The sequence below is a fragment of the Harpia harpyja genome, chromosome 14 (assembly GCF_026419915.1).
Source record: "Harpia harpyja isolate bHarHar1 chromosome 14, bHarHar1 primary haplotype, whole genome shotgun sequence".
Lineage (NCBI taxonomy): Eukaryota > Metazoa > Chordata > Aves > Accipitriformes > Accipitridae > Harpia > Harpia harpyja.
This window is the reverse complement of record NC_068953.1, coordinates 15,225,778-15,250,237: the sequence shown is the minus strand read 5'-3', so window position 1 is coordinate 15,250,237 and position 24,460 is coordinate 15,225,778. Positions and strand designations below refer to the sequence as shown.

Sequence of the window (24,460 nt, the reverse complement as noted above, 5' to 3'; positions counted from 1 at the left end):
CGTGGTGTTCTTTGGCATTGGGGCAAATTTCAGGCAATATTTGAAGTTGTATTTTTGAAACTAGTATACCAGAAGAACTTTTCAATAATACATCTTAATATGTGCTAAAGGAGCATCTTCTGGGAGCTGAACAACCAACCACTAAAGCGTCCTTCCTGTGTAGGAGTTGTAAATGTTTATAGCCTGTTTAATGTTCTTAACATGCATGTGCAAACTTGGATTTCACATTACACACAAAATTTGTTAACACAAACTCGTATTTACAGCGTTTCACTATGTACAACCTTTTGTCTATAACTTTGCGTAACAACAGTTTCTCCTAGGCCAGGTACGGTTTTTCACTCTTCTGTGTTTTTGGTTCTACAACAGGTTTTTGAATAAAATATATAGAACTCTCATCTATAAAATACAGAGGGGTGCAGAAGTAAAAAAGAGAAGTTGCAAAATTGGACATAAGTTAGTCTATTCAAACTAACTAGTTTTTAGGCAAAAAGTTTAATGCTGAAGGACAACAATACCGCCACCGTTTGTGCCCAAGGCTTCCTCAGTGACTGCCACTTATTAATATAAACACAGGGAAGTGGATCAGATTTCACTTTCCGATGATACCTAGGAATTCCCACGCACGACTTATTGCCCGGGACAAGCGGCGGTCGGTGCCGGTGCCGTTCTGTCTGCCTGATGAAAAGGGGGTCGGCAGGGCACCGGTCGGGAACCCCTCGGCCTGCCTGCTGCGCCGGTCGGGAAGTTGCCGTATTCGCCCTCGAGCGAGCCCAGCCGCGGCCCCACGCCCCGAGACCCCCGGCGCCGGCCGGGACGGGGCGGAGGGGGGGCACGGCGCTGCTGCCTTTCCCCGGCTCCTCACGGAGAGGCCGAGCGGGCGTCTGCCTTAGCTGAAGGGAGCGGGGGGCGGGGCAGCGCTAGACCCGCCGCCGTTACCGCTCCGTGGGCGGCGCCCCCGGCGCACCGCCCGCTCCCCGCCACTGGGCCCCGGCCCGGCCCCGCCCCGCCGAGCGCGCGGGACCCGCCAGGCGGCGCCCGGGGCGGCGTCTCCCTGGTAACGGCGCCGGCGGGGCGGGGCGGGTTGCGGGCCGCCAATCGGCGCGCTACAAGATGGCGGCCGCGGGAAGCGTGGCGCGGTGTGGCGGGCGGGCGGCGTAGGGCCACGGCCGGTGCTCCAGCGGGCGTTACGTCTCCCGCGGCTGTCCCGCATGGAGCGCGGCGGCGGCAGCAGCCAGCTGGACCCCGGCTTCTCGCAGCGGGACACACCCCGCCTGATCGTGGAGGACTCGCAGCCCGAGAGCGTGGGCGCGGAGGAGGACGCAGAGCAGGCCTGCCTCGGCGTGCTGGCCCGCCGGCTGCCGGCCCGGCGGAGCCCGAGCCCCGTGCTGGTGAGCGCCCGGCGCGGGGGTGGCGCGGCCCGGCCCGGCCCGGCCCTGCCCTGCCCTGCCCTGCCCTGCCCTGACGCGGCCCGTGCGTCTGTCTTGCAGGAGATCGTCTGCGGTCCTGCCGGCAGCCGGGCGGCTCGGGAGCGACCCGTAGGTAAGAGCCGGGCGCGGGGCAGCGGCGCGCCCAGGGGGCCGCAGCCGCCCTAACGGTGCTGTGCTTGCAGAGCCGATGGAGAGCCCTGCCCGCCCGGACGCCGCCGGCCCGCGGGGCCGCGCCGCTGAGGAGGTGCCACCGCCCGGCGGGGAGAGCAGGTTCGTGGGCCGAGACCGCGGGAGCCTCCCCTGCCAGGCCGAGGCGCGCCGGCTCTCGGCCGCCACCTCCTGGGCCCCTCTTGCCCTGTAAAGCCGCGGTCGCGCCGAGGACGGGCTTAAAACGCGGGCTCGGTGCTGGCTGCGGCCGCGCTAGGCCCGGTGCAGCGCCGCGGGCGCTGGAGCCCGGCCCGGCCCGGGGGGCGCGGTTCGGAGGGCTTAGGAGCGCCTGGCCGGGTGCTGCAGCTGCGAAGTAACCCCTCGGAACGCAAGTCGGCTGTAAGAAGGCAGCCTGCAGGAACCCCGGCGCGATGTGAGCAAGTCTTTCTGTTGCAGTGCCCTGGGAAAGGCAGGAGAAGGAGGTGAAGGTGGTGTTGAGGACTCTGCTACTTCGCCGTGTGTAGAAGGTAACTTCTCCATTTCGGGTCTCTTCTTGGGGCTGTGAATCTGTCAGCCATCTGTGTAGTTTTTCAGTTCAGCTGCCTTGCTTGTCTCACCAGGGTTAGTTGTGGTGATAACAGGTCGGAGATTGGTGTCTTTTTCCAGAAGTTGATCTGTATGCTTTGTTGTTTGGGGGGGGGGCGGGGAGGGTAAGGGTGACTTCATGTCATTGTTATCAAGGATCTTGGAGTCAGGAAATGGCTTGGAAGAGCCATGGATGCATCGTGACCATTAGGAGATGAAGCCTTTCATGGCAAAGAACTCCTGGCATAATGGTTGTTGTCATCAAAGGACTTTCAGGCACAGGCTATGTATTATCAGGATTGTTTTCTCATCACAGAATCCAAATCTGCTGCAGTACCTAATGGCGTTACATAAGACCTTGCTGATTAACACTGGTTTCTGAGTTAATGGCAACTGTCCGTGTTTTGTTACCGTATTTTTAATTAGCGCAGCAGAGATCCGAGTCTGTTAGTTTATTCAGAGTTTCAGCAATAGCCTAAATATTTTTCTTGTTAGAGGGGTGTATCTTTTGCCCTTGTAGAGTGACAGATGGCTCTGATTTTTTTTTTTTTTTGTGTATATATATATATTAGTTATGGATGTTTGATGTTAAATACAGGCATGTCACAGCCACATTTTGGAGCTCTAGAGCTCTCACAGAGCCAGGACTTTGAGAGTGACTTCGTGCCCAATGAAGGAGATGTTAGGCATCAGTTTCACCCTGGAGCTGCTGTCCCTTCTTCCAGACTTGTGAAGAATGATACTAAAGATGGTATGTGAAAGTTATCTTACGTGTCCATTTCTTGCTCTGTCAATTCTCTGTGGCTTCTTTAAATTATAGATTTTATGCTTCTTTGACAGGAAATACAGTATTGGTAGTTTTCAAAAATGAGTTCAAAGCTCATTGGCAGTTGAAAAGAATTTTGCCTTCTCTTTCCTTTGGGCTAGTTCATTTGTTTTCTTGTAGCTGTCCAAGTGCTGTCATGGATTCTTGCACCTCTCTTTCCTAATTAGTTTCCAGAATATTCAGACAATCTGATACTGAATTCCCTCCCTGGTAAAAACCTCATCCTGTCTGTTGTTGTTGTTGTCATTGTTATCATTGATAGTTCAAGATTACTTTTTTTTCATACAAAGCTTGTCTTGATATTTGTGTAATTTGCAGAACTATGCTTTCTTCTCTTTGTACGTTATTCCAGGTGACTGAGTAACAAATTTATTTTTTTTTCCTCTCTCTTGCTAGAGCTGTGTGGGGACAGCACGGAAGCTGTCTCCAGCACAGAAGCACATACTGCTTTGGAAGGCCAGTCGGAGAAGTCTGAAAGGTAAAACAGACCATGTTCTTTGTAGATCTCTTGCTGACGTTATGGAAGTTGACTTGTGTCTTTTTTACTAGGTTTTTTAGGTGTAGGAGAGTTCAGGCTTCCAGGCAAAACAGAAAAGTGAAGGGAAAGATGAAGTACTGATCAGACCTTTTTGTAGCAGTGCTGACGAAGTGCTTTCACTGTTCCTAGCTGAGAAAAGATGGGGTGTCAGACTCTTACACACAAAGATATCAATAGGTTTATTTTTAAGGGAGAATGCACTGGATAATATACTAATAACTTTCTTAAATGACTGGAATATATTAAAAGTAATAATTCAGTTTAAGTCACAGAAGTTATTTCAAGATAACTTATTCACTGCAGTACGGACTTTGGCCTCAGGCCAAAGAGGCAAAGTGGTGGCTATTCCAGGATGCTTTTGAGTATTTATTATTGTAAGCTTTATAGTTTTAATTATTTAGATGTGAAACTTCAGTTTGTTGAAAACTCTGTATATATCTTTTATGCCGGATAGAATAATATTTAGGTCATCTTGTATTGTCATATTCTGCCACAAAATAATATTAAAAAGGAGGTGGAACAAAATTCCTAGAATCCACATTGAATAGAAGTCAGTAGAACAATCTGCATTCCATTTAAGCATTACTTAGATTGGTAGAAAACTTACAAAACAATTCTGAAAATGTGACTTGTCAAGCATGAATATGTTATTTTGTCAGGATATTTTTTTCTTTTTTTCTGTGGTATACACAAGTGAATACCTTTCATCTGTGCTGATAAATTTTCTTTATGGTGTTGCAGTATTACTTCATACTTCGAATTTCTCAGGTCAGTGACTGTGTCCTGCTTTTCTAGAACTCTGCAGGAAGCAGAAGAGCATACTAGGAAACAAATGCCTGTCTGCGACCCCACTAAAACTGAGCAATCCCTTGATTCTGGCCACGAGGAGTCTGATACCTTGTCAACTCAGGAAGAAATGTTTCCTGAGAATAATGCAACAGGTAACAATAGGCCAGCAGAGCCAGAGTGTCCATCCCAGAGATCATGATAATCATCATCCCTACTTGATCCTTTTAAGCATGTAGTGTTTTAGGGTGCAGAGTGCTGTGAGTATTTTTCACGTAATACCTGCTAAAATTGAGAACGCTTTGGAAATGAAAGGCCACAGCCTCTTTCATTGTACTATGGAGCAATGTCTAAATGTCACTGTGTTAGAACAGTTGCACTGGCTTGTTAAATACATTTAATTTCCTTTCGTTCTGTGCCCCTTGAAGAACAAAACAAAAATACCCCTTTTATCCTCTTCTGAAACAAGCAGCAATAATGCTCACCCTTTGTAGTGACACAATCTAAAGTGTGGATAAGTAGTGTAGGCAAATATTGTAGTGTTACTTATGCTGGGTAACTTTGGCAAAACATTTCACCTTACTCCTCTGAATTGGCCTTCCTGTTTGGGATAGGACAGGATCCTGCAATCAAAATCTTCGTACCACAATTTTGGTCAACCTTTTTTGTCATCTAGGTTAATCTTCCTTCCCTGTAAGAGAAGAGATTACAGGAAATAGGATCAGGAGAGAGGTCATTGCTGCATGTCTTGCTAGGAGGATGTCTATGTCTGGGTTTGGTATGCACAACTGAAAGGCTAATAAAGAAGTAGAAAGGTTCTTAACAATCTTGATAGTGAAGGGCCTAGAAAATAAAGTTTTGAAAGGCAATTTTGTCACAGTTTATAAAGCATGAGCTAAATGAAGTCTCACTTCATGCTTTTTATTTAGTTTTAATTTGTGCACAACTGTGTCTATACCAGTATGATCTTGTGCATGAACTCTCTGTATCCAGAAGGTTCAATAACAACCTCCTACTTGCACTGAGTCAGTCAATGCAAAGTGTCTTTTCTTGTAAGAACCTTGCCTGTATTTGCATTCTAGCGCTGGATCAAATGTGCTGATATTGCAGCCATTGGGGGTTTTTCTTTCAAAATTCCCAAGTAGGAAGACTTGTACAGTCTGGCCTGATTAAAAATCTACTCTATATCTATAGGTATGACCTTATCTTTTTAATCTTAACTATATTATGCTCACATTTCACATACTGAACTTTCATGTGCAGTCCTTCTCCAACTCTGTGTGAAAATCAGCTTGTCCTTGCCTACCTGAGAAGTGACTGTGCAGTAGTGTGAATATCATTCCTCAGAATTTTCTGATCAACTTGGTTATTGGCCAAATTTCTAATCTTACTTCCTTTTGTTCAAAACCGCTGCAGGGAGTGGCTGTCCAATAACCAGGGTGGAAGAGGGAAGTTCTCTGGCGTGCACCCCTGCCCGCAGTCTGCAACTCCTGCAGCTCTCTGGACAGGGATCCCTTGTACAGGAGAGTCACTCCATGTAAGGAAAAAAAATCCCCAAACTATTGCAATAGCTTAATTGCAGTAGTGCATTTTCACCACTCTTATTTATTCGAGGACTTGTGCTTGATTTTAAGCAATCAATGTTTTAATTTTGCACTATGAGAGGAGCATGGGTTTGTTTTGCAATGAAATGAACTAATGATGCCCATGTGGTCAATAGCCATTTCTTAAGTCTCTTGCAAGTGAATACCTGGCACTCTCCTTTTATGAGAAGACTCCTATTGTGACAAGCTGGAGCTACATTTGGGGAGAAGTTAATTCATTTTCTAGTGATGTATGGTCGTCTTTTCCATATTCACTTTTCTTGGTCTGCAGTGTCTCTTCAGGCCTAGTTATTCCTCCTCCTGTTGCCTTTGGATCCAGTGCTCTTGTCCCCAGCAGTCCTACTGAACAGGAGCAAGCAAAAGGTAAAATTTTCTGCATGCTGGTTTGTGGTCATGTTTAGGTGCTCTGTGGTTTAATCTGACCATGCAGCCTTTTCAAAACCTGCTAAAATTATATTTAAAGAATAAAGCAGGATTGAGAACACTGAAAGAGATAGATGAAGGGAAGTCTGTATTTGTGACTCGGAGGTTGATGTGCTGTTGCTATTTCCTGCATAGCTATCATAATAAAATTAGTACTGTCAGTTAGCTCCCCTTCACTTGAAAGATGGGGAATACTTCGTATGGGATACAGATTGCTGCTTACAATTGTCCTCCTTTCTTAGGGACAAGCCATTCTTGCTACAGGCAGATATTTGTATTAAGTATATACTGTTAGGGCAATAGAAATGGCAGAGGAGAACTGCATCATAACAGTTATTTTACCTTAACTTAGATGACTTGCACAATATTTTAAAAAGCTTTCCTATATTATATGTGTGTATTCTAGAATGCCATGCCAAAAGAGGGATTGTTGTCTATATGATACCTTGGTTCTTAAACATTTTCTCTAAGAACCCATTTGCCATCAGGGATAAGATACCTATCCACGCAGACTTCTAGTATGATACCAAATCATCATTCCTTTCTGTGAGATTCCTGTCACAGAATGTGAAATACTTTTAGAATAGATATTTTGTTAGCCAGGGTCTGAATTTGGTTGCATTTTAATAAAGATAGCAAAAGGAAAAAAAACCCCAAAAAACAAAAACCCCAAAACAAAAAAAAAACCTCAGAGAAATGCTTTTTATAAATTTTGGATACCTTTTTCTAATTGTAGCAAGTTCTAGACCTGTAGCAAAATAGTTATATGAATTCTTAACAAAACACTTTCTCCCCCCCCTTAAATTCAAGGATATGGATGTTTGTGTTAATTTCTTTGCAGCTCCCCCCCCCCCCCCCCCCCCCAAAAGAATTCACCTGGAGAGACTTTAGTTTCACCCATTAAAGTATGAGAAAGTTGCATATACCGCTGAAGATGAGTCTTGCAACGGAATGTTGGAAACTTTGGGTACAGCACAAGAATTTGCTGGTTATGTATTTTCTGCTCTTTCAAACCAGATGAACAGATGGATCTATCTATCCCTGCAGAACGAAGAGAGCTGATGCAGAAGCAGAGAGGAGATATGCTAGTGGAGATGGCCATCCCATGTATCCCACCAGGACCTCTTGTCCTGCCACAGGCTTCAACTCCAGTGTCCCAGAGTGCCCCAACCTTCTTTCCTGGGTCTTTGCCTATACCATCGCAACCAGAGTTCTCTCATGTAAGGGTTCATGTAGATATCTTTTCTGAGGCTTTTATGGCTGTTGCAGAAAATGTGTGTTTGAGTCAGCCTCTATGCTTCTGTGTTGAGTTTCCCTACTAAGCTGGTTCTCATGAGCTTCCCTGTTCCCACCAGGCACAGTTATATATTGATCATACTGTGTGGCAATTTATCCTGCAGAGAAAATGTGGAACAGCTTAAGAGGGCATAGTGACTTACTGAACATAGAATTTGTTGTCTTTTAATCTATGCTAGAAACCTGTTTTGTGCTTTTTTTTTTTTTTCTTTCTCTCTTTCAAAGGCTGCTGCTTTCTGATGCTGAACTGGGTGTCCTGCATGTCAGACTGTGTCATAAATTTGACTTTTATCAGGATAGACCTTAGGATCATTTGTCATTGAGAAAGTGAAGCTATTTTGTAATAAAGCATTTGTATTCTCCTACAAGGCTAGAATTAATTTACTGCGTTTTTCAAGTTGCTTATTCTTATTATCTCTTGTTTCCTTTGTGCTTTTTGATCTCTGGAAGTTATTATTCAAAGGGATTTAACAGACAGTTGGTGGCTAAAGCCAATAGCTTAATATTACAAATTTCATCAACTTAAGGCAGAAAATAAAGGTTGTACTAGAGACTTCAGTAGTCAAAGCAGGGCTTCTCCTTAGCTGAAAGTGGCTTTCATGCTAATATATTAGATTTCTCCAGAGAATCTTTCCAGAACCCTTGGTTGTTTGACTAAAAATAGCTACTAATTTGCCATACTTGACCCGTACTTCATGATTTGGTAGTGTGAGAGGTGTACCAAGGATTGTGTCTGACTTTGCCACAAAGGTACTAAAAAGTAATGGGTGGTGATAATTTTTCTCAGCAAGAATGGGCCAATTATGACTCATAAATGGGGGGGGAATGTTTTGTGTGTGTTTTTTGTTGTGGTTTTTTTTTTTTATCTGTAGTTCTGTGCTGAGCTTGCTCTGCTCCGTATTCCACTGTAGTGTTCTAGGAATAACAAATGGTCCTACTTGGCATGCCCTGATGTTCCATGTCCCACTTTTTTAATTTTAGGATATTTTTGTTCCAACTCAGAGCCCAGAGGAGAAGCATGAAGGAGAAGAAAAAGCTGCTGCTTTAACCCATTTATACTTACCAGGAGATGTCTCTGGATCCATAGATGGTTTGTCAAAGATGTCTACAGGTGACTCTGTGTCACAGCCTTCCGAGTCCTGTAAGCTGATGCTTTCTGCAAGTGAATGTAGCCAGCCCACAAATACAGAGGTCAGTTCAGGCTCTCTAAACATGGGCCAAGATGGTGAAACCACACAGGTAGAGGTGATTTCTGAATGCAAGGCTTCAGACTTGAGGCTCTGTTCTGAGGAGAATGACAACATAAAACTGAGGCTGGATGCAGGTGATCAAGCCCTTTCTGAAAACTGTGAAGAAGAAAAAAAGGAGGATTTACAGACTGCAGGAAGGCCTGTAATGCAGTTAGTTAGTGCAGATGTAGCAGGAGATAGGTCATTAGCCCCTACAGCTCATCGGGAGATAGAATGTATTTCTGGAAGTCAGGCTGCTGCAGATCAGTCTGGTCTGCCTGAGATTTTGTCCTACACTCAAGGTAGAGAAGCACAGTCTGAGGATTATCCATTGGAAGAGACTTCTGAACCTGAGGCAGTTCCTGAGACTCAGTGTGAAGAACAAGAAGAAAAGCTGCAAGTAAGAGAGAAGCAAATAAATGAAGATAGGTCCCTTGTTAATATAACGCTTTCTCAGAGGTTTATTCTTGGAAGGGAAGTACAGTGTCATGAAGATATGGAAGTGGAATTTGCTGATGGTTCTTGTAAAAATAGCAAAAATCTGTCTGATCAGGCCCAAGAATTAGAAAAGATTGAACCAGAAAGCCAGGGAAAAGAAACTTCAAAAGGTTGTACTTTTGGTACTGGAGAGGCAAAGAGCATGGATAAACTGACCTTTAAGGCTGCTTCAGAAAACGTGCCGAAGCTCAATAAAGTTTTATGTAAGCCTTCTGTAGGGGACTTACTGGAACAGCACAACAATTTGTTTCCTAAGTTAAAGAGTGACATTCCATCGGAAGTGGCGCTGTGTGCCAAAAAACATCCAGGTGGTTCAGAATTAGGACAGATAATGATAATAAGGAATCAGCCACCACTTCAAGAGAGCGGGGTTGGCATGCTGGTGACTCAGCAGGAGAATCAGGTGCCAAAGAATACGGAGGATACTGTTACGACAAGGAATCTGGAGCAAGAGGAGCAGATGCAGCCACAAGAAGAGGCTACTGCTAAATCCCCCAGTCCTTCCAGTGGTAAGTGAATTTAGGTTAGTACTTCACAGGTATATTTTGAATAATGTTAAGGACAGCTGTGTACAATCCTCAGTGTTTTCTGGGAGCACTGATCTTGGATGCGTGTTGAACAGTGTCTCTTAAGAGCAGCACTACAAGTTACTGTGCTACATGCATAACATGCCTTTACTTTTTTCCCCTTTGTCACACGAGTGCAGGCAAGAATAAGGTAATTCTTATTCCTAACACTCTTGCTGTTTTGTGGCAGAAATGCAGAGCAACTTTGAAAACTCAGAATATTGTGACCTTGGCAATGCTCAGGGATGTTTGTAACTTCCCTCTGCCCCCTGAAGCAACAACAGTAGTGTCCTTGAAGGGAGAAGGGTGTGTGGTAGTCTGTACCTCTCATAGGTCTCCTCGCTCTTTTTTTTTTTTTTTTTTCTCCCTTTCTTCTTTTTTCATTTTCAGAGGAGAATTTTGTTTGCGGGGGTGTATAGAGCAGCTTTGAGCTAGAAACTAATACAGCAAATTTATCTTGAGATTATTTTAAAGTAGAATGGCTTTTCACTTGCATGTAAGCAGTGGCTCAGCAGGTATTGTCATGATGTGTTGAAATTCCTTTAACATGCAGTTGTGTAGTTACACAAGAAATGTGGGATGCTATACCCGAGTTTTGTGGAGCTTTTGCCTCTTAGTTGGCTTCATTTTAAAACAGAGTTCTGTATTCCTCAAATGAGACAGCAATAGAAAGCAAAGTTTTACTAGATCTTTGTCTTGAATTGTACACGTTTTTGAGATCTAAGTAATCTTTCATTAAACTGCGGGATCAGAGAGTGGGAGTTTTCCCCCCCTCTTATGATGAAGGTAGGTGATTTCCAGTCTCCTGAAGTGAGTGATTATGAAAGTTGAGGGTCTAAAAACATTAGTTGTCAATAGGTGATGGTTGTCTTTACATGTCCTGAACAGACTGGTATGTTAGTAGAGGTTTATTTAACTCTCTTTACTGATTTGCTAGGTAGTTTATGCTCTGTGAATTATCTCAGTCCTTAAGTTAGAGTACAATGGAAGATCAATAGAACTGTGCCGTGCTATTAGAATAAAAGGAGATGTCTAGCAGGGAAGATGTTTGTGAACCATCTGATAGGTTAAGATTGACCAGTCTGTGATTTTGATTTGTGGAACCTACAAAGCTGTGGGCTAGACAGAATTTCTCTTACTACTCAAAGGTCATGATATTGTTATACAGCCTTATAGTCTGTTCTGCAGAGCTTTGTTCAAGTGATAATGTTTTCTAGCTTTTCCTTTTGAGAAATTAGTGTAAGATACACTGCTTAAAAACTATTTCCTAACGCTCAGTCTTCTTTTTCCTTTTACATACTCAGTTGATAATGGTCTGAATAATTTTCTATTCTTTGTCAGTGAGGGACATCTCTCTTATTTTCTCTGCCATTTTATGTTTGGGGTTTTTTTCAAGAGCTGTACATTTCTTCAACACCTGTTCAGAACTTCTCTCGTCAGTCTCATGAGTCCAGTATTTTTTGTTACTGTTTTCTGAACTACTTGTTAAATTTTTCCAGTTACAAACTGATCCTTACTGCCATTTATGGCGGCTTTGGCTGTTTCTTCCCGAAAGCCTTCTGAGCTCGTTCTTATGTGGTTCCCTCCCCTTTTCTTCAGTTCTTGTGACCTTGAACCGTGCTGACTTCTGGAACATGTGATCCTGTTTGGAAAGGTCAAAATGGCAGATTTCAAAAAGAAGCAAGATGAAGAGCTTTCTTCTTTGTGTCTGAACAGAAGTAGGTGAGATGACTTTGAAGTGCTAGATGGAGACTTGGATGAAAAGGGATTGAGTGTAATACTTACGTGTGTTTTTAATACCAAATTTGCTGACAAGTTTGAGAAAGATAACCATTGAATAGTATGGAACTGGCTGGTGAGAAGAAACTCAAGATAACTAAAAAATAGGATGAAGGTAGTATCTTGCGTTGTAAGATAAGAATGACGGGTAAATATTGATACCTGTAGAAGTTAGATTACAGTGAGGTGTGGAAAAGAGATATGAATGCTTATGCAGGTCATCAGTTTTTAGAGGGACTTCCAGCAAAAGATAATAGCAGTTTTCAACCTAGACTTTGCTATAAGTGTTGGTTGACCTATTTTAAAGTGAAATAAAGCTCAAATTATTTTCAAGGAGTATGGATCCTTGTGGCCCCAGCTTTTTAACATCACTGACATTTGACAACAACTTCTGCAGTGGTTACTTTATTTTGAGCTAAGTATGTGTTTAGTCATGTAAAAATTCCCATGCTTTAGGGGTTCTGATATCTTCTTTGTTTAGATTTAAAAACTCCACTTTCCCAATAATGTAGTCATATGAATTAATCTGTATTGTTGAGCAATTAATATACCAGCTATCGTAGCAATTTAATTGATGTAACTTTTGAACCTGTTCTTCTGAATGCGGTAGGACCAGTAAGATGCTAGGGAGCTTTTTTGGTTTTGCGTTCTTTAACATCCCATAACTAGTGACTATTACTTTCTTTTGGAATGTTACAGCAAACTGCTTTGTTGTTGAGCATGAAAGTAGAGCATTTCAGCTGGCCAGAAATGCAATGATTTTTTTTTAGTGCATTCTCTGACAGTGGAGTCTTTGTTGGCTTGGGGAACTGCTTGCTAAGCAAGTAACATGCTGGAGGCAATTCAGTGGGTTGTTCTGCAATCAAGACAGTAGTGTCATCAATTTCAGATTTAAGTTCTTAATTTTTGGTGTTTAGATGTGTCTTAGCAACATCTTATCTAAAGTTTGGAGGCTGCCTCCCTAGCGATATTTAGGGAGAGCTTTGAATATTGTTTATAAGTGGTACAATTGAATCATGCTGTATTTTTTCAAATTAGAAAATAAAAAAGCATCAGTGACAGATTTTGGAGACTGCACACAACATCTGAATCACCAGGGTTTGAGGTACTCTGTGGACCAAGAAGACCAGCTTCTTTGTTAGTGTTGGGTTATTCTGTTGCCATTTAATGTGGGGTTTGGTTTTTTTTGGGGGGGTGGGGTGTCATTGCTGGGGTGGGTTTTTTTCAGTCATTCCTGTTCGGTGGCTTGCAATAGGTCATTGTGCCTTTGATAACTCTGAACTAAAGACTGAAAATCGTAGTGTCTCTGAATTGAGGTACTACAACAGTCAGAAGAACAGCCATACTGCATCAGTCTAGCTTGGTATGCAAGTTCCCCCAATATTGAATAGCAGATGCATATGGGTGAATATAAGGGCAAAAATGCAATGGGGACATACTTCTGAAGAAGTTGCTCTTTCATCATCAAGAAAAGTATGGTTTAGGAACATGCTGAGTCTGAAGTGATGTCTGTTTTTTGATATCTTGGGTAGTTGTGTTTTTCTCCCCTACCATGGAATTTCTGTTTGTGGTTTTTTTGAACCTCTGTAAACTTTTAGGCTTCAGAGCTTCCTGCAGTATGAAGTTTGACAGATTAAATTACGTACTGGGTAAAAAAACAACTCTATTTCATCAGGTGTTAGTTTCATTTGATGCCCCCTAATTCTGAAAACTTTAAAATCTGAGAACTTAAATTTTATGTAGAAACTTGCACATGGCAAGAATGAAGGAACATGATGTTAGTATCAGAAAATCTATCTACCTTCTAGTAAGTCTATTAGGGAAGTGCAAAGATTGCAGGAGCTCAAGCATTATTTACATGAAGTTGAATGATGAAGTTTTAGATACTGTATTCTTAATTTCCTTTAACTGAAAGAAGAATAAAACCTTTATTATATAGCAAATAATGATTTGAGGGGATCTGGTCAAAATACTGGTCAGGAAGTTCAAAGGTGTTCTGATCCCTTTGGATTTTGTGATCTCAAATTGACTTTTCTGTGAACAAGTCCAGGGCATTTGGTATGCTGGGACTGCATGTTTCTTAAGAAAATTTGGCATAGTCAAGAGAACAGTACTGATATTTGAATTTAAGAACAGTATAGGTTTTATTAAATAATATGTTTGGCAGTACACTGCTGAAATGATGAAAAATAAAGATGAGTAGCTGTAGGTGCATAACAAGGTTGAATGTTATGTTCCACTTCAGTATGGCCTTTCACAGAGTTCACAATCCAAAACTTCCTTTGTAAGAGAGTGTGAACAAAGTTGCATTTAACTTGAGGTAACATTTCCCTTGCTATGTTGTACTTGAAATGTTTTTTCTTAGATAAATCTAAATGCAACTTAAACACATCACACTTGGCTGGATTTACTTTTGAAACAGAATAAGCTACTGTTTGGAGAAAGCGAACTCAGAAATTAATGCTGGTGGTTGTGCTTTGTGCATTTGTATTACACTAAAGGGCTGATCAGTGTTAGGAGAGAGTTCAGGCTTTTGAGATGTTCTGCCTGCTGTCTTCAGACTCATGAAGCATGGTGGAAAAGTATGTAGAGTGATATTTGTTCTCTTATCATTGCTCAGTCCTTAAGGTGTGAAGAGCTTTAGAGCATCCATCCCTCTTTTAAAGCAGCTTTGTTCTTATAATAGTTATTTCCAACAGGAGTCTAATCCCTTATCAACAGATTATGAAGCATACATCAGTAAGCACAAGCTTTGGGTGAGGATTCGAAGGACCTTGGAGAAGAGTCCAAGAAGCAGGAGTAGAAACTGGATGGTGAGGTTTCGGGGGTGTCTTTGTTTTTGAAGTTTCCTTGAATAAGATAGTAACTGTTTAGTTACTCTACTAAAAAATGCTCAAAGGCTAGAACATGATAGCATATAGGGATATGGAAAAGAAACTTACTCACTGAAGTCTGTTTCTAGGACTCTATGGAATTTATGGAAGTTGTGGCTGCCCGTGAAGTCTTTTTTGTAGATTGTACAATTTTGTACATACAAAACCTTATTCAGAAAGTTCTCTTTTTACTGGTAGTATAAAATAAAGAAGAAACGGATAAGCAGTGCAGTTAACATAGTTACGATAAAGTTTAAGCCTACCAGGTTAAATAAAAAGTTAATATTTTTACTAAAATAATGAAAAGTTGTGTTGTCAAGGTCTTAAATCTTTTTAACATTGCCTCAGGCCTGGCTAGAGTGGTAATTCTTAATCTGGAAGACTTCTGGAAGTAAAGTTGTTTCTTACTTTCTAATGGGGTCCTTTTGACATGTGACAGCTAGATATGAATTATCAATGGAGAAAAATGTATGTAATAAAGCTTTTGTCCTGTCTATTAAATAGTTGTGCTAGTGAGTTAAGAACAGAGCTAAGAAAGGGCTTTTTGAAAGATAAAGCAAAAGTTCTTAAATAAAAGGTGTGGTGTTCTTTGGGGTGGTGTTGTTTCCCCTCCCTCTTCTGTATGTACAGAAAACAGAGTGGCCATCCACTATTACTAGCCTTTTCTTTAGATCTCTGTAGATGTTACGATGCCACAGTAGAGGTGCCACATCCCGTGTAGAGGTAATGGGTAGGAGAGAAGAACTAGAGCAGAGGGAGCTGTGCTTGAACTGCTTGAGAGCTGCAGGCTGGCCATCCCTGTAGTAGTGGTGTGCAAGAACCATCACAGTATGCAGAAAAGGCGGTGGGACTTACCATTTCATCTAGAAGAAAAGAGGGTGATAGCTCTGCTTCACTTATTTTGACACAGAGTTGGGAGATTTCTTTGTCCCCTTCCATTATGAGGGTGCATTTTGTGCTATTCTGGTAGTTGCTTGCCATCTGCACTGTGCTAGAAACATCCAATTCTCCCTGTGAAAGCGTTACCCAAGCAAATGAAATTTTTTATAGCTTAGCATTAGCAAACTTGAGAGAGACAAAGCGGGCCAAAGTAAGACCCAATCTTTTGATGCTGATAGGTAAAAGGAAATGTTATAGGATGATGGTCTTAAGAACATAAGAAAAGTTTGTGGAGAGAATTAACCTTTTTTCATTGTTACAACAGTTGATGCAGTTATGTGAAAGCAATTAAGCTTTCACGCGTACACATTTTTTTCAGGTCTTGTGAGTGTGAAAGCTTGTTTGTTTTCTCTAATGATATCTGCTGGTTTAATAACTAGATTATCTCTTACTAAAATGCAGGCTGATCATTTCTTCATAAATTCTTTTCATCATTTGTTATTAGCCTGCCAAATGTGGATTTGTAGGCTAGAAGGGATTGTGATAGCTAAATCGGATCAAAATTCACTTGAGTTTTTAAAGACTTCAGTTCTTAAATAAAACACTGTTTAGGCAGAGATCTGCTATAGGTGATGATATGACAGGCATTCCTAAGCTGTTTGTGAGGAATGGTAGTTGGCCTTGAGATATGTGGTGTACTCATGAAGAGTGAGTACCATTGCACTCTGAAATAACCTACCCGCTGCAAAAATACACTGAAGTCTTTAGGTTCATCTCAAGGATGTTGCAATTGCTGAACCATGTGTTTAAAGCTTGTGACTGCAGGGCAGGTGATGGTTTTCAAAGTTTTCAAACGGACAATAGATAGCTTTTCACTGGTCAGTTTTTTTCTGTGAGGGCATTATGTCTTTGTCTTGTATGTATGGCTTCATTTGCCACAAGGTAAGTCTGTAAATCATATGTCAGCATCTTGTGTAACTGAAGAATGATGCACTGTTTCTGGCTATAATGAAAAGTTGTATCTGTATCTAGTGCTAGCTCTTGAATTTAAGTAACTTGTATTTGTGTTCTTATGATCTTAACTAACAGTTTTCCAATACTGTTTAGTTTTGGCTCTGGTTTTAGGGGGTTTTTTTGCTTGTTTTTTGGTTTGGTTTTTTTTTTTTAATACATGCTTCTTAAAATTCAGGAGTTACATAAATTGTGACTTGCATTATTTGAGTAGTATCTTGAATGAAATCCAAGGAACAAATACAGTTTTAGGGAAAAGGAAGGATAGTGACAAAGATGATGAAAACCTATTTTGACCTCAGTGTGGATAGGAAACGGTTACTCTGTTAGTTTTGTTAAACACTTCTATGCAATTTGGAAAGAATACAGCCTGCAAATTACTGATATGTGTTGTTGAAGGTTTGCAAATAAATGGCATGGGTGAGGCAAAAGGAAGGAGCATTTTACTAGGTTTTTAATGTATTTTATCTGTTAAATCCTGCAAGATCCACACATGGTATATCCACCAAGGTATGGTTTCCCTTATGGGATAGGCTGCCTCAGCCAGTAGACCCTGCAGAGCCTTTTTGCTGGAGACTGCACAAGAAGGGGCAGAAGTATTGGAGAGGACAGGAGGATGGGGCCAGCCCTTCTGGTGGCAGCCTGCAGCTGGTTATTAAACTGCAGTATCTGTTACTTCTCAAAGCTTACTTGCCAGGCAAGTTTCTGCTGTCATCGTCTAACCCTTAATTGACTGCTACTAATTGTCTGAGCTCATAGGTGGCTATCTGAAGTGTATCTGCTGACCTTTTATCCAAGGATGTTTGATGATAAAGCATCATTCTGTGTAAGTTTCAGATTATTAATTCAGGCAACACATAGCTCTGCCAATTCACTTCTATCCTAACCTTCATTTCTGTTTCTGGCCTCATCTCCCTTTTCTGTGGAAAATCCTGAGCATTTCTGAAGCAAAGCTGCATTCTGTAAAAGTCCTATTCATGCGGCTTTTATCTAGCACCTGGGGACAGCTGCATCAAGCTGATCACAGCCCAGATTTTCACCAAGATTTTTCCACACAAAAGGTGAGGAAGATCAGTTAGAGCAGCTGTCCTGAAACCAATAACTGTTCGGAGGGGTTTTGTACAGGAGAGCACCAGGGTTACGCTTTTCCCCATTTCCACAGCACAGTGAACCCGTGCTTTTGGTATTTGAACCAAAGTAGCCCCCTGAAATGACTAATCCTGGCGCTCTCTGTCTTTTAGGAACCCCGTTTCATTTTACTTTGCCGAAGGAGGGTGATGTCATTCAGCCCTTGACCAGCATAACACCACCTCTCATTGGCCAACTTAAAATGGGACCCAGAAGACATAGCACGCCAATTGGTGAGTTTGTCCTGAATGGCTCTGTTCTGCAGTGAAAGCCTGTTTGGAAGCTTTTGATTCTTGATGTAGAATCTGATGGGATAACTCAAACTTAGCTTGGCAGAAAACATTGCTGCTCTATGGGGAGGGCTCATCCCTTCTCCACACTTCCTTGGTGTGTTCTTTCCTCAGTCTCTAGTGAAGGTGTTTGCTCCCTGAGTATGGGGTGGTATGGAACATATCTACCTTGCACTAATGGCGTTCCTGCATACAACTCCATTAAAGAATGCAAAAGACCCCTCTGAGTAGTGAAAGAGCTTAGACTAAAAGAAGATTGTTCCCAGTGTTCATCATCTTTTAGCAGGACTTTCTCTGCTAGGTTCACAAACCAACACCCTGCATTTGCTGGATGAAAGGAAGTGTGTATTTCTGCTTGGGTAGTGGTAAAGTATTCTGTCGCAAGCTAAGGATGATACCTGTGCTACAGAACTTTCATGCTTCAGAACTCTATATAGGAATTTCTACTACTGCACTACTGCTAATAATGCATGCAGTGAAGCATCTTCAAAACAGAACTGGGACCTGAACCCCAGCAGTGTGAATAACAGTAGCTACTTTTTGGTTTACTTTTTTTTTTGTTTTCCTATTTTCAGTGGATGATAGTTGCCCAGACAGCACTATAGCAACTAGTGATGTTACAGCAGAGGGCACAATGGGGACCAACAATGTCACTGTGGAAAGTGCAATGGTATCAGCAGATGTGTCAGAAGTGTGCGAGAAAGGAGATTCTCCTGTGGTTCCTGAGGCTGATGCAAAACTCTCTCTGCGAATGAACCTCGTTACCCCTGAGAATGATGGGAGTGAGGAGTCCATGCCGTTCAGCTTGGAAAGTAAGAGGGTGAAACCTTGAAACACACAGGTCCTGCTAGATCTTAGCCCTAACTCAAAACGTCTTTGTGGCATTCCCCGAGACAGTCTCTGAGTCTCTGTAGTTTTTCTCATTTTTCTTTTTGGGCAGCATCACTTAAATTTGTTTCTCTGTTTCTGCAATGCTCTAAGCAAGGATGGAGTGAGAGGAGAGGCCTCTGTTGTGAGGAAAGGTATTTCCAGCAGACTAAAAATTGTGATGTATAGTGGCAACGTCACAGGACAGGAACTGGAGTTTGATTATATTGGGAGGGAAAAGATTTTAAAAGTATCATCTGGACAAAAACGTTTGACAGCATTTTAATCAGAACAGGGATATTCAGTCTAACAGTCTAAAACTTGTAGAAACTCAGGTCTGTGATGAGAAGTTGGGCAGGGAGGCCTGGGCACCCTTTGTCCAGCACCACTCAACCTCTCTCTTTGCTGAGTCTGGGGGGCTGGGAATGGGCAGGAGAGTCTGTTCAGGTGACATTAAAATCATCCTTCCCTTCCTTCTTGTTTCAGAGCCTACAGCCAGTGACAGGAAAGATGGATCCTCTGCTGCTGCTGGGGCTGCTGCCAGGTAACTGGACTTGTTGCTGCGCAGAGTTAATACAAAGGTCTGGGTAAACCCTTTTTCCACTGGTTACCAGCAGCGGGGGGGGGGGGGGGGGGGGGGGGGGGAAGTGGACACAGAAGCAGGGGACACTTTCAGCAGTAGCTGTGACGTTAGCTCTTGCAGCAGGTTTTAAGTACATAGGCAAGGTGGGTGCCTCACCTGCTCTTTCACTACAGGATTTGTGCTTCCTGCTAATATCAGCATTTTGCCCCCTTCTGACTGTAGTCAAAGCAGAAATTCACATCTTGTGCAGTCCAGAATGCAAGTCTGCCCTATCCACCTCTTAAATACATGTTTTTCTGCTTTCTTTCCTTACTGTGCAATTTTCTGCAAAGAATCTCTGAGGAGTGCTGAAAGAGAATTCTCTTTTTGATAGGAAGCTGATAGAAACATAACCAGGTCACCAATACACTGAAATCAGTTTAACATGTTGACCAAAACAAAAGTTACTCCCTTGGTCTTTTGATTTGTATGTATCTATCTTATCTCACATTTAATGCCTAGCATTGCTTGATTTTAGCTTTTGGGGAGTATGATTTGTAAGTACTAATAAGAATCAGAGTCAGAAGATAGTGATGTGTGGTCATCTGAGTGAAGTATAATGGTTTGAAGCAGTGAGAAAACTTTGAAATAAACTCGGTATCTCTGGTCACAGGATTGCATGCTGGATGGTAATCATGCCTTAGTGCTGAGGATGAGTGGCAGTTGTTCCTCACTGGTTGAGGATGGGTTGCCTTTGTAGCCATAGGTTGAACTTGATCTCTCAGGGTCTGCTTTATGACTGTCATGAAAATCCTGAGAAGTCAGTCATAAATGGTCTAACTGTGTCCCCTGGTGGGTACCAGAGGTAGTAGATGGTGAACCTCCTGATGGCACTGCAGTTTTCCACACTATGTTTTCTGGAATTGTTACATTGCTCTTGGCTATTAGGGTGTCTGCAGAAATGACAGAAATGCTTATGCAATTGCAGCTTGTTTCTTCACCTCTGAGACTGACCATCTCACTCATTCTGTGGCTGTGTAGGTCAACAAGCTCAATACCAGTTGTTGCTTTCCCAAGGGGCTAGAAAACTCTTGTTTTGCTGTATAAGGGATTTTCTCACTCCCTGATGCTTTTTTGTTTGTTTGTTTGTTTTAAATCTGCACTGCTAGCTCCCAGAAAGCATCATCTGTGTTTAGTCGTGTCTGTGAAGTTCGTCGAGAGGATGAGGCCAGAGGTCATGGTCTTTCCACTTCTCCGTTTAGGTAACTCCTCACAGTCTTTGCCTGCCAGTCCTGGTTGGATTTATATGCACATGTGCACTTTCTACATCAAAGAAATTGCACTAAGTCATTATCTTTGGGTGACTTAGAAGGTTGGGGACAATGGGGTAAGTATAATAAGTACTGTATGTTTGTATCTCACATGGTAATCAGACTTACCTTTTTGACTGAGCAGCGATGTGGTTCCAACTGGCTAATAAACTTTGGTAAAATCTGGGGCTTGAAAGAACTGAGATCATACTTACAGCTGTTTAAATACCTTTTCCTTCTGCTCCAAGGTCTTCTGACCTATTGTGTGTGTTATTGTTTCTGCTATTGTCTCCTTTCCAAGTCCATCAATTTTTGCTGTCTCTGGTCACTTTGAAAAGGACTGTACTGCTGCATATCTTATGGTGATAAGGGTGCTGGCTGGAGGACCAGGTGTAGAAATCTCCTTCAGGGTTTTCCATTCTATCTTTTGATGGTGCACTGAGGTCTTGGTCTATGGAGAAAGAGTAACCTATATTTCAAGTGCATTGAATAGTTATACTAAAGATAGTAATGAATAGGGAATTCCAGTCCTGAGCGATGTACAGACAGAACAGAAGACAGTCACTCCTCAAAGCCCTCAAGTACATGAGGGAAGCCAAATGTATACTTTAGTAAGGGTCAGTATACAGTCCCATATAGTACCTGATAAGACTTTTGACAGGGCAGACAAATTCTAATGAAAACGTTAGACAGCATTTGTGTTTATGCTCCTGCCTCTTCTCGCTAGGTGTGATTACCAGTTTCAAGCCAATGAAGCACTGAAGCAGCCTGTAGTGACTTCAAGATGGCATGACTTCCAGAAGCATGTTACATAGTTGGTGCCCGATGCGTGGAGTATAGATTGCTTTATTAGTGTTTGGAAAAGCACCTAGTTCTCTGCAGGTGTCAGCCATTCTTCTTGCTACCATGCGAATCGCTTGACAGATGTTGAAAGATTATTTCATAATTGGAGACTCATGGAGTTCTGTGCAATCTTAAGAAGCAATCGAATGACTGCCAGGGTTTTTTTTAATAGTGCTTTCACTTGGGTGGCAGCATATTGGTTGTCCTGCTTTTTTAATCAATAACTTTGATCTGTATATAACTGGTTTGCAGGGGGAATCTGTTCAGTTTTCCTGGCCCACAAGAAGATGCTGAATTACAGAAAAATCCCAGTGGTTGGCAGTACCAGCAACAAAAGGCAGATGACAGTGGTGGACAGGTCCTAATTCCTCAGAGGATGCAGCAGGATTGCCATCAACAACCTTCTGGTGCAGAGGATGGGGACTCTGTGGAGACTGGTATTGTAAGCACTCAGACAGAAGAAGGGAGAAGAATGCAGAAGAAACCAAGTAAGGCTGTTAAAATTGATGAAAGCCGAGAGAGGTGGGCAAACACCAAGAATAAAGGGATTCAGACTATGGCAGAATGTCTTTTTACCCCGACAACTGTTACAACATCAACACAAACGTCAGAAGAAATCTGTAGGCAGGTGGAAGTGGGAACCAGTATGTCTGGGCAAAGACCTGGGCGACAAGATGCGAATGTCCAAACTGAGGAGAGTGGGGAAAAGCTTGTGAATGCCTCTGGAGAGGACACAGACTCTCTGCACAGTCAGGTGGGATGAAGGCTGCCTGTATTTAATTTTACTGCTTTAGAACAGTAAAGTATCCCTTCAGCCAGTAAATTCACTAACAGTAGGTTCTCTGTCAAAAAAAACCTCAAAAGACCACTTTAAAGTGTTAATGTCACAAGCTTTCCTTTATCAACTGTACACAACTGCTAAGGTAGCAATACTCAGTGGACAGCATAAGTTTGGGAAGTTAATGTCTCCATATTTATTTTTTTGAAAAATGACAAGTTTTGGTTGGTTGGTTTTGTTTTGGGTTTTTTTATGTGTCCAGATGTAGTTACTGTAAAAAAAAAAAAAAAAAAAAAATTTTTTTCGCTTCTTGTTGGATGGAGATGGGAGTTGCATGAAATTTTGAATGAAGGGTTTGATGCCTTCTGTTTTGCACCAACCAACTTCTGACAGCTTGTTCTGCCAATCCATCCAATGTCAATGGATAAACACGAGGGGAGAGCTCCTCCAGAGAAATGTTCTGACAAGATGAGTAACTTTTGAATTAGTATTTCAGAAAGTATTGCAGACTCAAGAAAAATCACTGCTTTGCAGTTACATTTTGTATATTTTCTTGTGAACACAAAAGACTAGAAAAATGATTTTTTCTAAACTTGAGTTAAGAATAGTGTGTCCCTTGGGAAACAGGAGTTTAACAGGGCCATTAATATATATGCAGTGCAACATTGATGTGATATGCCTGAGATTCCACTGAGTGAAAGAGTATCAGAAGCCATGCTAAGCAAGTTTGCTGTTTCCTCCTTGAACTGCTATGATTTCCCTTCTTCTACCTGTCAAAAAAATGTGTTCAGTTCTCCCTTGTTTAGGGTCTCTTGTGTTGTTGCATCAAATTTGTAACAAGATGCTGAAAGGTTCCTGTCACGACCCAGACTGGACAGACCAGGGAGTCGTTTAATTTGAAATTCCCTCAGGCTAAATTAAGGTGAAATGACACCAAACAATCAGTTAAAGATTTTATTCATGACAGAAGCAAACTGAACTGGGGAGGTGTGGTAGTAGGTGGCAGGGTTTCTCACAACAGGAATTGGCATAGGACTACTTCTGTAAACTGTGTAACCATATACATCAATTCAGGGAATAAGGAGATCCCTCCTGTTGTGTCACGAGGTTCAGAGTAGACCCCCTTGCTTTCCAGAGTCCTCCTCAGAGACGGGTCTAGGGGTGGCTGGATCTACTCTTAGTCTCAGACTTGGTCAACGGTTTACATCTTGAAATGGGTGAGGTGTAGGGATTGTGGAAAAGGAAAGAGAGAGAAGAAGAGAGAGAGAGAGAGAAAGGAAGAGAGAAAGATTTCACCAGTCCTGGGTCCAGCGTTGGTCCTGTCAGCTGAGGGGTCCAGTCAGCCGAGGGGTCCAGTCCTGGTGGGCTTGCGCACCTGGGGCTTCAGTTTGTGTCCTTTTATCATCCTTGCCCCTCCTTCGGGTGGGCACCTGAACTGGTCAGGCTAATGAGCAGTCTGTGAGCCTTTGGGCTTGGGGGTGGTTGGTGGAGTAACTTCTCCTTCCCTGCAGATGTGGCCATTGTTTGATCTTTGTATCAGAACAGCTCATCAGAACAGGGAGCTGCGCACCCTCCAGCACGCCCTCCCCCTCCTGTTGCTGATGTCTGAGCTGATGGGCTTTTCACCTTGGTTCCTTGCTGTGCAGGGTTTGTCTTTAAGCAGAACTTGCCCCACCACAATGTTTGAGACATTAACTCTTTCAGTCTCTCACAGTTCCCTAACCCAGTACTTGAACGTCGTATGCAGAAACCATACTGCAGAGAAAGCTGTACCCAGAAATTATTTGCTTTTCATTGTGGTCTGTTTTGTTTTTAATTTGTCCTGTTTATTACAGGGAGAGGAGGAGTTTAACCTTCTTCACCCACCCAAAGGCCGAGTTCAGCAACGCCACATGCGAACTATTCGAGAAGTGCGCACTGTTGTTACACGTGTTATAACAGATGTTTACTACATAAATGGTGCAGAAGTGGAACGAAAGGTAGTTGAGGTAAGTTCCTGTTTTCAGGGCTACATATAATTACATGTTGGCTGAAAAATAAAATTAATTAAAATGGGAATGTGTTGTGGCTGCAGAAAATGAGTTGAGTGAACAAGTTGGCATGCTGTGATGACAAACTTTTCTTCATGAGCAAACATGTAGACCATTTAGTGCATGGCAAAAGCTGTGTATTTGTTGCTGGTGTATTTTGTGCCCATTACTGTATTCTGAAG

At 42.4% G+C, this 24,460-nt stretch overlaps 1 protein-coding gene across 9 annotated transcripts in view; it reads left to right on the top strand.

Annotated features, from left to right (window-relative positions):
- The first annotated feature begins 1,130 nt into the window (after positions 1-1,130).
- Positions 1,131-24,460, top strand: part of TP53BP1 (tumor protein p53 binding protein 1) — a 31,604-nt gene continuing 8,274 nt past the window's right edge. Inside the window, exons 1-17 of one of the 9 annotated variants that reach the window (XM_052807814.1) lie at positions 1,134-1,391; positions 1,491-1,542; positions 1,613-1,700; positions 2,034-2,104; positions 2,755-2,913; positions 3,385-3,466; positions 4,322-4,467; positions 5,729-5,849; positions 6,188-6,279; positions 7,357-7,559; positions 8,617-9,871; positions 17,712-17,831; positions 18,464-18,700; positions 19,242-19,299; positions 20,487-20,579; positions 21,723-22,224; positions 24,084-24,236. In XM_052807814.1, coding sequence (XP_052663774.1) covers positions 1,212-1,391; positions 1,491-1,542; positions 1,613-1,700; positions 2,034-2,104; positions 2,755-2,913; positions 3,385-3,466; positions 4,322-4,467; positions 5,729-5,849; positions 6,188-6,279; positions 7,357-7,559; positions 8,617-9,871; positions 17,712-17,831; positions 18,464-18,700; positions 19,242-19,299; positions 20,487-20,579; positions 21,723-22,224; positions 24,084-24,236 — 3,612 coding nt within the window. In that variant the 5' untranslated portion in view covers positions 1,134-1,211. Of the gene's footprint in view, positions 1,392-1,490; positions 1,543-1,612; positions 1,701-2,029; positions 2,105-2,734; positions 2,914-3,384; positions 3,467-4,321; positions 4,468-5,728; positions 5,850-6,187; positions 6,280-7,356; positions 7,560-8,616; positions 9,872-11,527; positions 11,651-17,711; positions 17,832-18,463; positions 18,701-19,241; positions 19,300-20,486; positions 20,580-21,722; positions 22,225-24,083; positions 24,237-24,460 lie in introns of those variants that run through there. The other 8 variants (XR_008238252.1, XM_052807807.1, XM_052807808.1 and 5 more) reach the window with 8 other exon arrangements.